At 50.1% G+C, this 13,149-nt stretch overlaps 1 protein-coding gene across 1 annotated transcript in view; it reads right to left on the reverse strand.

Annotated features, from left to right (window-relative positions):
• DIPK2A (divergent protein kinase domain 2A) overlaps nt 1-10,463 on the reverse strand; it is a 61,260-nt gene extending 50,797 nt beyond the window's left edge. Inside the window, exon 1 of the mRNA XM_044289572.1 lies at nt 9,513-10,463. Coding sequence (XP_044145507.1) covers nt 9,513-10,166 — 654 coding nt within the window. The 5' untranslated portion in view covers nt 10,167-10,463. The remainder of the gene's footprint in view (nt 1-9,512) is intronic.
• Between the last annotated feature and the right edge of the window lie 2,686 nt (nt 10,464-13,149).

Here is a 13,149-nt window from a genome sequence, read left to right on the forward strand (position 1 = left end):
GCAAGTTTTGAATGGGTCCCATCAGACTGGACCCACACTCCTACACACACTACGTCCAGTCTTGAAGCTGTGCGCTGCCAGGACTTAGTGCAGGCACCTGGAGAGCAATACCAGCACTAGAAGTACCATCTCACCGCTCCCCGAAAATAAATCCACTTGTCCTCCTCCTGGGCCCTTCCTCATTTACTGGCCCATACCAGCTGCTTCCACAGTAGCTAGACCTCACATACTAATACAAATAAATTATATATGTATATACATATACACACACACACAAATTATTGGGACTAGGGTTGTCACCATAGCAAAATTTTGATTACATTTCGATACCATAAAAAATTTATTGCGATGGTAGATACCACACGAAAAAATAAAACACCAAAAAAGTGTGTACATTGCGCATTTTATGGAATGTCCGTCCCATAATAGAACAGTCCTATCCTATTTTTGAGGGGGACAAGGTGACAAAGGCTAGAACCTTGGATCTTTTAATCCCTTGTCCTATTCACCCTAATAAAGCTCTATCAGGGTGAATAGGACTTCACACTCTCCCTGCTGCTCTGTGCATAGTGCACACAGCAGCAGGGAGGTTACCATGGCAGCCAGGGCTTCAGTAGCATCCTGGCTGCCATAGTAACTGATCGGAGCCCCAGGATTACACTGCTGAGGCTCTGATCAGAACTGCCACCAAAGAAGAGGAGGGGAGGGGACCCTGCGGCCACCAATGAGATAGAGATATAGATAGATAGATAGATATTTTAATACTGGGGGGAAGGGGGGGGGTACTGCACCACCGATGAATATAAATAACATTAATTTAAGTGTAGGCAGCGGCACCCACTGCCTACACTTAAATTAATGTGTTAATTATATTCATTGGTGGCGCAGTGAGCCACAGCCCCTCCTCCACAGTGCTATCAGTCCATTGGCAGCAGCGGCTCAGGAGGGAGGGCCTGCCTCCTTCTCCCCTGTTCTGCTGAGGAGAACATGGCACTCGCTGAGAGCAGCATGTGCCATGTTCTCTAACAGATACAAGGCAGCGCAGCCGAGTATTGTTAAATATTAAGACCCAGTATCATATCGATCCAGGTCTAAAAATATCAATTGGGTATCGAAACTTCAATACCCTGTGCAACTCTAAGGCCTCTTTCACACGAGCGTGTCCGGATAAGGTCCGGATGCATTGCTGCAAACCCGCACGAGTACGTACCCAATTGCAGTCAGTTTTGACTGCGATTGTGTGCCGTTGTTCAGTTTTTATTGCGCGGGTGCAATCTGTTTTTCACGCACGTGATAAAAAACTGAATGTGGTACCCAGACCCGAACTTCTTCACAGAAGTTCAGGTTTGGGTTCAAGGTTCTGTAGATTGTATTATTTCCACTTATATTTATAACATGGTTATAAGGGAAAATAATAGCATTCTGAATACAGAATGCATAGTACAATAGCGCTGGAGGGGTTAAAAAATTAATACCTTTTTAACTCCCCTTAATCCACTTGTTCGCTCAGCCGGCATCTCTTGATTAGGACCTTTGATGACGTCACTGCGCTCATCACATTATCTTTTACCATGGTGATTTAGTCGACTTTATTATTTTTTCTTTTTTTTTTAAACCCCTCCAGCCCTATTGTACTATGCGTTCTGTATTAAAAATGCTATTATTTTCCCTTATAACCATGTTATAAGGTAAAATAATAATGATCGGGTCGCCATCCCGATAGTCTCCTAGCAACCGTACATGAAAATCGCACCGCATCCGCACTTGCTTGCGATTTTCACGCAGCCCCATTTACTTCTATGGGGCCCGAATGCACAAAATAGAGCATGCTGCGATTTTCACACAAAACACACAAGTGATGCATGAAAATCACCGCTCATGTGCACAGCCCCATAGAAATGAATGGGTCCGGATTCAGTGCGGGTGCAATGTGTTCACTTCACGCATTGCACCTGCGCGAAAAACTCGCCCCCATGTGAAAGGGGCCTAATTGGGACACCTACACATTACATCTACAGAAGCCCTCTACATGATTTTGGAGGGTGTCTGAGGGTATTTTCACCCATTCATCCAGAAGAACATTTGTGAGGTCAGACACTGATGTTGGATGAGAAGTCCTGGCTCACAATCTCTCTTCTAGTTCATCCCAAAGGCGTTCAATGGGGTTGAGGTCAGGAGGCTGTGCGGTCCAGTCAAGGTCTTCTACACCAAGCTCAACCATGCATGCCTTTATGGACCTAGTTTTGAGCACTGGGGAACAGTCATACTTCCCCTTCATTAGAAGTAAGGGTCCTACACCAGCCCTTGAAAGCATCCCTACAGCATTATCTCTCCTCCATCAAACATTACAGTTGGCACAATGCAGCAAGACAGCTGGCATTCTCCAAACCCTATTTTGTCCATCAGACTGCCAGATAGTGAAGTGTGTTTGGTCCAGTGACACGTACTTCACACCACTCCATCTGACACTTGGCATTGTGGTTGTATGGCACACACTTGCTGATGTTAATGCAGTTATGGAGTCGGCAGAGCGTTGGTGACCTTCATGCACTATGCTCCTCAGCACTGGAGACCCCGCTCTGTAACTTTACATGGTCCATCTCTCCATGGTCAAGTCGCTGTGGTTCCTAAATGCTTCCACTCTACAAGTTGATCATGGAATATCTATTGTAGGAGGGAGAAAAATTCACAGACTGACGTGTTACAGCGGTGGCATCCTATAATTCTTTACAGAGGACCTGTCACCTCTCCTGACATGTTTGTTTTAGTAACTCATTGCATTCCCCATGTAGTAACAGTTCTGGAGCATCTGTTCCTATGAGCATGATGTGTCACTCATTATTCCTGCCAGGCTATGAATGAATTACTCGCATTATCCAATGATGGTCCCGATGGGCATTATCAATTGGGGGTGTGACAGTGGCAGCACTGATTGGATAGTATATCAGCAAAAGGAAAGAAAGGAGGAGGAAAGAGAAGATGGATAAAGAAGCACCAAGAAGACCATCAATCATTGAAAAATTGTGATGAGGAAAATAGGTACAAGGTAGTTCAAGAGCCGATCCCGAGGTCGCACCCAAGCAAAAAGCAGTATATGAAGGTATACTGCAGGTATTTTGACGAATAAAGAAAAGAGGATGTGCGTGTTCCCCTTCTGAACCCAGATGATATCAGATGGAGAAAAGGGAAACACAGGGGCGCCAAGTGAACGGTGATTATGCTAAAACAAGATGACGTGAAAGAATAATAAGCAGCTCATGACCAATTATAAGATTAGTTAGGTGAAAAGCGGTACTGGGACGTTAAAATGTTACCTTAAAAGTGCAAAGCTAAAAATAAACAGAAAAACACACAAAGTGTTGCATCTAAAAAAGTTGCATCGAGTGGGGGACTTACTTCACCAGGGAGGGAGGTATAGGACAAGCATAAAATACCTATACCTTCTCCTCCCCCGCCGAGGTCGCTTGTCAGATGGTATGAATATCGCCTTCACGTCCCAAAAGGAAGACTCTTTAGTGAATAAGCTCACCGCGTTTTGGGGTGTATCCCCCTTTCTCAAGAGCAAGATACAATAAAAACCTGCATAATATCACATATATACATATCCATACATTGATCAATTGATTTCAGGCAGGAACGTCACTTCCAGCTATACAGACACTAATATAACTTAAATAGTGCAGGGTGTATAGGCCAACAGTATTTCCTCCCATAGGTTGGCTACATATTGTGGGTTATATTAAAGTTACAATAAGTAGACCTCGTTAGTATCCCCGCTGCGCTCCAGGCTGTGGTTAGTTCAGCGGTGGAGCGCAGGGGGGAGGCGCTTCAAGATTGCTAAAAGACGTGCGCGCGCTCCAGTATGGAACGCACGCAGCAGAACGTGCGTGCGCTCCACCGTGGAACGCGCGTCACATTGAAGCAGCAGCCATGCGCGTTCCACATTGGAGCGCATAGTCTGTGGGGAATGACTGCACGGTGCTGGGGGTGGACATGCAAATGTAGGACCAGAATTCATATGAGGATACAAGAATTATATATGAATTATATAGTCCATGCAAATATAAATATACAATGAAATTCGTATAAAAAGACAGAAATTCAATAATAAAAATAAAAAATCATAGAAAAGTACATGATGGGGTACAGAAATAGTTAATAGAGGTCTCCTAATAGAATAAGAATACATTAATTCTCATAACACTACTTATAAAATCTCCTAATGAATGAAATGGTCATAAGATAAATTAGTTGAATAAAAATCATAATAATATAAGTAGATCGATCGAGTACTCAAAATGAGAAGTTATTTTTCTATATCAAAACCTTTTATGTTGAAGATGTATTATATTATAGATCCATCAATCATATAGTAGCTGATTGGATAGTGTCAGACTGTGCAGGGACACATCCGAAACTGGTTACACTCATCTGGACCTTCATCGCTAACTGCTAGCAACTCATTCATAACTTGTAGCAGGAATAATAAAGGAATGGTACATCACGGAGTCATAAGAACAGATGCTGCAAAATGAAGTAGTTACTATAACAGACACGTCAGGAGAGGGGACTGGTGCTCTATTAACACAAGATGCAAATGACAGTCACCCAAATGCTGCCCTAACAATAGCCGACGACTGCTGGTGGAAAAAAAAAAAAAAATCTAGAGTTTATATATTTGCTTGACTGGTGATTAAACCCCCAATAAACTCACTGTGGGATCACATGCCATAATGTGAACACAGGCTGACAGCAGACAACCAGGAAGCCATAGATATTGGGAAGTGACGGCCACTGAGGCTCAGCGATACCCAGTGATCAGTTATAAAGTGACCCAGCGCTGCCATCTACTGCACTGGTGCCAGCCCCACAGAACACTGGTAGCAAGTCGAGGGAAAGAAAAACCATACCTTAGGCAAAAAGGAAACAAAACAGTAAATCACCCGGGTATCTGAACACGTACTACATTCTGCAAGTGAGCAGAGTGAATATTCCCATATAAGTATCACTGGAGAGAGCCGGCAGGACAGCGCCGGGGGGGGGCCAGAGAGTCGCCAGGACAGTGCCCGGGGGGGAGCCCAGAGAGCCGCCAGGACAGCGTCGGGGGGGGGGGGGGGGGGAGCCCAGAGAGCCGCCAGGACAGCGCCGAGGAGGGGGCCAGAGAGCCGCCAGGACAGCGCCGAGGAGGGGGCCAGAGAGCCGCCAGGACAGCGCCGAGGAGGGGGGGGGGGGCGCCAGACAGCCGCCAGGACACCCACACAAATCTATATTACACACTGCTGATCTGCTAGCACAGGGTCACACACCACACTCTAGGAGTCAGCTCACCAGCAGTAAGTGTAATTGTTACTCAGGTATTGATCCTCGGTCTATGGAGAGCTGTAGTTACAGCCGGGGGATTGTACATGGTGAAACATCTGTCATTCACAGACAGCGGCGTACAGGTCACCATCATCACGTCACCCGTACCATAACACTGGGGTGACAGACACACAGGCTCTGATCTTCAGCAGACAACACAGCCATTCACGGGCACTATAGAAAACCAGTTAAGCCCCACACCGCCCAGCCTGCCAACCATGGAGCGCTGGCAGCTACTGGGAGGATGCAAGAAAAGATGCCATGCACATAGCTGCCAGTGAGGGGCACTCTACACTGACCGGATGTAGAGACTCTCATCCAATATACTCAGATATTGTAGAGAGAGATAAGGAATTGAATATACACAGGACGGACTTCTACATCTCCTTCCTGCCGAATCCACTCCGGTGTCTGAGAAACCTGCTCCAGAAAAGCTCCATGTGAACATCTCCACGTGACGGAAATGCTGCAGATTTGTAGTCGGACATTTTGTGGTTCTTTTATGAAGATGGCAGACTCCGCAGCAGACCACTCCACCCAACGGTAGGAGCGGGATTTCTGGACACTGCTCCCGTGACATGATGAGGATTTATAATGCCGTGCGCTCACAGGCGCAGGTTTCCCGCAGTGGACACGCTCCTACGAAATTAGCCTTAGGGCTCCTACACACAAATGTATTTTTGTTCACATCCTATCCGCATTGTTTGCGGGTGAGATGCAGCCCCATTCACACACCGCATCCGTAGGTCACTCGCAAAAATATAGAACTAGGATAGGACTATTCTATTATGGGGCGAATGTTCTGTTACGCAAAATGCACACAGCCGGTATCAGAGGTTTGCAGATCTGCAATCTGCAGACCTCAAAACCAGCAAGGCACGAGTCCTTAGGGTGCACATCCGCTGGCGGCTAATCTGTGGTGGACTTCTCAAAGAGAACCGCGGAGGATGCGCATGAGGATCAACCTTATTTAAGCGTGTTTTCGAGTGAAGAATCCGCAGCATGATACAGTACCAGCAAAGCTAAAGGGGTTTTCTGAGACTTTTATAACTGATGACAGTCCTCAGGATCTGATCGGTGGGGGTCTTGCAGTAGCCCTCTCTAGGCCAGTGACAACACGTTCATCGGTGACATGTCCTAGGAGCAGCTCAATCCTGTTCAAGTGAATGGGGCGGAGGGCGATATCAAGCACAACCGCTATACAATGTATGGAAATAAGCTGCGGCGCTAATACGCCTTCTCAAACAGCTGATCAGCGGGGTCCCGGGGAGTCGGACCCCCAGCGATCAGATACTGAGGACAGGTAATCAGTTATAAAATCTTGAAAAACCCTTAGGCCTCTTGCACATGAACGTGTGCTGGCCGTGCTGCGGTCCGCAATGCTCAGGCACCGACGGTGGGCCAGCCGCATGCGGACCGCGACCCCATTCACTTGAACGGGGTCCGCGATCTGCCAGTTCCGCAAAAAGACAGGACATGTTCTATTTTTTTGCAGAACGGAACCCCACGAGAGCACTCCGTAGTACTTCAGTGTGGTTCCAATCCATGCTTCCGAAAGCAATCTCCGGATTATCGGATCCAGTCAAGTGAATGGGTCTGCACCCGTGATGCGGAATGCACACAGCCGGTGTCCCGTGTATTGCGGACCCGCCGTATGTAGGTGTGCAAGGGGCCTTATAATGAAGTTTTCCAGGTCTCCGGTACATAACACACCTGATCTACGGTGCTGAAGCATGCAACATGGCAATTGCCCTTTGCAAAGCAGATCTGGGGCAAATCCATGACAAAATGCACAAGTAACGTGTGAACGGCCATGAGGATTTGGTGCGGAAACACTGAAATCTGTATAAACTACTGTTGCATGCATGCACCCTCAAGGGGTTAATACGCAGAATCCGGAGCAATAATGAGTATGCGGCAGATCTTACAAACCGCAGTCTGGTCATTAATCCATGCTGATGGTTTTTCTATGAAATGGCCGATTTAATCGCTTTGGACGCAGAATGTCCGCGCATCTGACGAGGACTTAGTTGTGAACACAGCCCTAAAGACTGGCGTCAGCTGATCGCTCTCTATGGAGAGAAGTAAAGGGGAACCCAGTCAAGACCAGTAATCAATCGGCCGCCCCAATAGAGTACAGGTGATGCACTAAGAGGGACCGTGTGCCAGGTAAGTCAGGAGACTGGCAGGAGTCCACCTCCACGTGCAATACCAAATCCTGACTCGTTCCCAGACTGAGCACATAAGCCTCTGTTCACACTGGCATCATTGCTTCTGTACGTAAGGCGTCCATGACGGACAGGAATCATCCACCATTATCTGGCTTTTATTACCGTGCAACACACGTTACCTAGCAAAGAAGAATGCCAGTGTGATCAGTCCAAGAGAGCACGAGATGCCAGCAATAGCTCAGTGCCAGGCACTAATCCACACAGCCGTTCACACGTACTAAAGGTGCCCGCAGACATAAGGCAGCTGCCATCTGACTGACAGCTCCACGCACAGATGATCAGTAAATGACATAACGGGCTGGACACACACTGGCCACTTACTAATGAGGAAGTCACGCCAATACCAGTCTTACCCACATACCAACATCAGACAATGGGACTCGCACAACAGGACTGGAAGCTGGGACTTGTAGTTCCACAGCTTCTAAGAAGGCACGATTTAATATCAGCCAGAATACTAGAGGTCGTGCACTGGGACATCTAGCGCAACAGCTGGGAAACCAGACGGCGCGTGCCGGGACTTGTCACCACCGGGAAGATACAGATGTCACCTTTGCCATATTGGGAACTGCAGTTTGAAATAAGTGAGCATTAACATGCTGGGACATGTAGTACCACAGCATGCGGTTTCAGGATAAGCACGTCGGCTGATGTAATGTTACAACATGCATATGAGGGCGAGGAGGCCGTGTGCCAGCAGGGGCAAGCTGGGGCTTGTAGTTCTCCGACACATGGACATACTGAGGCTAGAGCTGTTACCAGAGCGGAGTTAGGCTACGTTCACACACGCGTCTTGTGCGGATCCGTTCAGATAATACAAACGGATCCGTTCTGAACAGATGCAGACGGTTGTATTATCTTTAACATAGCCAAGACGAACAAAGTCAATGGGGAACGGATCCGTTTTCTATTGTGCCAGATTGTGTCACTGAAAACGGATCCGTCCCCATTGACTAACATTGTGTGCCAGGACAGATCCGTTTCTCTCAGTTTCATCAGACGGATCCGCACCAAAACGCTGCAAGCAGAATGGAGACTGAACTGATGCATTCTGAGCGGATCCTTTTCCATTCAGAATGCAATCTGATCCGTTTTGGACCGCTTGCGAGAGCCCTGAACGGATCTCACAAACGGAAAGCCAAACCAGTATGCATGCTGGGACTTGTAGTTCTATGACTGAAGCACATGCTGAGACTTGCAGATCTGTGACATGGGGACATACTGGCACTAGAAGTTTTACCACAGGGAACATGCTGGGACTCGTACTCCTATGGTACAGGTACATGCTTGTAGTGCCATGGCAGGAGCAAACGCTGGGGCTTGTACTCCAGTGGTTCAGGCTTGTAACGCCGGGACCCGCAGGGCAGGGGCACACGCTTGGGCTTCTAGTGCCATAGCAGGAGCAAAAGCTGGGGCTTGTACTCCTACGGTTCAGGCTCGTCACGCCGGGACCTGCAGGGCAGGGGCACACGCCGGGACCTGCAGGGCAGGGGCACACGCCGGGACCTGCAGGGCAGGGGCACACGCCGGGACCTGCAGGGCAGGGGCACACGCCGGGACCTGCAGGGCAGGGGCACACGCCGGGACTCCTATGGCACACGCCGGGACTCCTATGGCACAGGTACATGTTTGGGCTTCTAGTGCCCTGGCAGGAGCAAACGCTGGGGCTTGTACTCCTGTGGTTGAGGCTCGCAGTGCCGGGACCCGCAGGGCACAGGTACATGTTTGGGCTTCTAGTGCCATGGCAGGAGCAAACGCTGGGGCTTGTACTCCTGTGGTTGAGGCTCGCAGTGCTGGGACCCGCAGGGCAGGGGCACACGCCGGGACCCGCAGGGCACAGGTACATGCTTGGGCTTGTACTCCTGTGGTTGAGGCTGGTAGCGCCTGGGCACACATGATGGGTGTCGTAGTCCCACTCACCTGCAGCACCAGCGGCTCCGGGTTGAAGGCCAGGGTGAGCAGCAGCTGCATACGCTCCGTGTCCTTGAGGTTCTTGAGCAGGAAGCTGCCCGAGTCCTTGGTCTCGGCATAGCGGCGGACCAGCCTGTCCAGCAGCCGCTGAGAGGGGCAGTGCACCAGGTCCGACCAGCCCTCCACCACGTCCGGGGTGAGCAGGCGGACGTCCCCGTTGAGCCGGGCGAAGTCGGTCTTGTGCATGGCCTGGAGCAGGTCGCAGCGGGGCCGCCCGGTCGCCCTCTTGCAGATCCTCTGGTCGAGTTCGGCCAGTTCTTGGTTGGAGCCCAGGCGCTTGAGCACGACGCGGCGGCTGCCCTCCCGGGGCTCCCCGTACTGCGCGAAGTGAACGTTCTTGACGTTGAAGAAGTCCAGGAAGCGCACCCTGCCCCAGCCCTCGAAGCTCAGCTGCCCGTTCATGAACTTGCGGCACCAGCTGGTCCCGAAGCACGCCGGGCACTTGTTCAGGCTGAGGAAGCGGCGCTCGGTGAGCTCGTTGCGCTGGAAGGAGGCGAGCAGCGAGTGCGTGTTGAGCAGCATGAACACCAGCAGGCTGGCCACGAACAGCAGCTTCACGTAGCGGTACAGGCGGCCGAACTTGAGCGAAACAAGGCGCAACATGGTCCCGCTCTCACTTCAGCCTCCCTCCCGGGGAAGGAGGGGAGCAGCGGCGGCGGCTTCGCCCTCCCGCGGCCGCTGAATGAGCACCGGTGGGGCCAGCGCGTAGCCGAGGCCGCTAGCGTGGATGCTCGGGTCGGTGAAGTCTCTCTCCCGAAGCCGCGCTCTCCTCGGTCCCCGCCAACGGGCAGCTCTCAACTTACTGACACAGGCGGCTCGGGAGATCCGGAGCCAACAGTCGCGAGCGGGGGGCGTGGCCGAGCTTCGTAACTGAGGTGGGGGAAAGACTTTTTGTTTGGTCACGTGACAAGGTGGACGGTGAGTGTGTGGAGCGACGTGACGTGAGCGCTGTCCGCCGCCATCTTGGAATGGGCAAAGTTTTCAATTGGAGCGTAACTTCCTTCTGAATAGTAAATAGGAGGGGCGGAGGGGGGGCGCGTGAGAGGAGGCGGAGGGCAGAACGTACCAAGCGGGGCGGGGGAGCGCTTCTACAGCCAATCAGACTTCAGCCTGTGCGCCCCTTGTCTCACTCTTGGTATGTGGCATGCTGGGACTTGTGGTGTTGGAAGGCGCTGCAGCCTGCAGGGGATATAGTGCTGTCGGCTATGTAGTAGCTGGGTGATGTAGTTCTCCACTGCCTACATGGTATTAAGGGCGTGTTCACATGCAGCAGATTTGTTCCGTTTCTGCCACTGGATGCATTGGGGAGAGATGAATGGTCGTTTAACGTGTTACTGATTACTTAAATAACTTTCAATAAAAAGGTTATCTGACAGAAAAAAATACAGTTTCATTGATGTTTTGGCAGCGAGCATCCGGTTTTCTGCCAAACCCCATTGATATGTATGTGGAACAGTCACAGAAATCTGCTGCGTGTGAATATACTGTTCTTATAGTCTGATCGCAGCGGATCAGAAGGAGAACCGCCACCACGTAAAACTTCGAAAATAGGCAAGATTCAGTCAAGGAGGTCTCCCACTTTGCATTGCAGGCCGAGGGTAAAACCTGCATCATAAACTGACACCCCAGAGCAAGTCGGTGTGTGCCGGCGGTGTTACCCACATGCTTCGTGCGGAGACAATCTCTAAAATCAGCCACTTTGCTGGTATTGTGAAATGCTGCCAAGTCCCTACGGTAATTCCACAGTATTTTACACTACAGGAAAGGGGATGATATTATATCCACTCTGAAGAAAGCCGCCATGTGCGAAGAGGTATCTCCTGAGAAAAGGAAACCATCTCGATAGCACTACCTTGTGGAAGTGACTCCTTATGAGTTCCAATCCCATTTTGACAAACTTTGGGACGTGACAAGAGAAAATAGCCAAGTCACATATCCACCCGTAGAGAGCTGTTTCAGGGGGCATGCCCCTCATTAGTATGGAGTAGGATTCTGGCTGGTTGAGTGCAATGCCTTGAAGGCAGCTTTGGCAGGGTGCTGGCTGGCCTTAAAGGGACCAACCCTGGAGCGTCTCCACACCATGGAGCATCTCAACTAAGTCTTCATATCATGGAGCATCTCCACTAAGTCTCCACACCATGGAGCATCTCCACTAAGTCTTCATATCATGAAGCATCTCCACTAAGTCTCCACACCATGGAGCATCTCCACTAAGTCTTCATATCATGAAGCATCTCCACTAAGTCTCCACACCATGGAGCATCTCCACTAAGTCTTTATATCATGGAGCACCTCCAGTAAGTCTCCACACCATGGAGCACCTCCAGTAAGTCTTCACACCATGGAGCACCTCCAGTAAGTCTTCACACCATGGAGCATCTCCACACGATGCATCTCCACTAAGTCTTCATATCATGGAGCATCTCCAGTAAGTCTCCACACCATGGAGCATCTCCACTAAGTCTTCATACCTTGGAGCACCTCCAGTAATTCTCCACTCACGGCTAGGGCAGCGCTAAAGCCCGCCCATCAGTGCTGGCGACATCACTGTTCTCACTGCTGAGCGGAAGCCTCCGCCTGGCAGCCCTATGGAGAGCCAGGTCATCACAAGAACTCCACAAAATGCCCTTGCCCTGCACGATTCAGGGGGGCTGCCTGGGTGAAATTCTGGGTCTGTCCGAGTTCAGCTCTGAACCCTGACAACCCCCTTAAGGAGACCCAGTATCCTACCTAACTTTTTCAATGCAAAGGCGGAAAGCAGCGGGCTCTCCACATGTGAACATACCCTTAGACTCCAGTAAATTTTTGGATCTGCGTGGAGTATGTAGTTTACATCTAGCTTAGTGTACTGGACTAGAAACATAAAAATAGAGGTCTGCCAGATTATGTTTGTGGACTTTGGCTGAGGAGACCCCTTTTAATCCACTGGCCGGACTAGTCTGACATGTCAGATATGGAACCAGTATATGTGTGATTACAGCTCAGTTCACTCTGGGTTTCAGGCATCATGCCCCCGCACATACCGTATTTTTCGCTCATAAGACGCACCCCCCCAAAATGGGGGGAAAATGCCCCTGCGTCTTATGGGGCGAATGCTGACATTTTTACATCGCTGGCTGCGATGTATGCGAGAGCGGGGAGGGACTGGGGGCCGGTAATAGCGGCGGGGCTGTGCAGTCACTGTACTCCGGCCCGCCACTCCAGTGCTGCACTATACAAATATAAAATGTCTCATTCAATTAAAAGTGATTACACATGCCCCCTCATTCCTAATATTACCGTACATCCTAACAGCTTCTGTACAACCCAGGCAGGCAGGCCGGGCGGCCGGCGCGTAACTCACTGACGTCACTTGCCTGCGCCGCCTGCTTCATTCATAAAGTAGGTGGCGCAGGCACGTGACATCAGGGAGTTACGCTGCTGCCCGCCAGGCCTGCCTGCCTGCATTCTACAGAAGCTGTTAGGATGTACGGTAATATTAGGAGTGGGGGGGGCATGTGTAATCACTTTTAATTGAATGAGACATTTTATATTTGTATACTGCAGCACTGGAGCGGCGGGGGGGAATCTGTGGATGACAGTTTTA

The sequence above is a fragment of the Bufo gargarizans genome, chromosome 4 (assembly GCF_014858855.1).
Source record: "Bufo gargarizans isolate SCDJY-AF-19 chromosome 4, ASM1485885v1, whole genome shotgun sequence".
Lineage (NCBI taxonomy): Eukaryota > Metazoa > Chordata > Amphibia > Anura > Bufonidae > Bufo > Bufo gargarizans.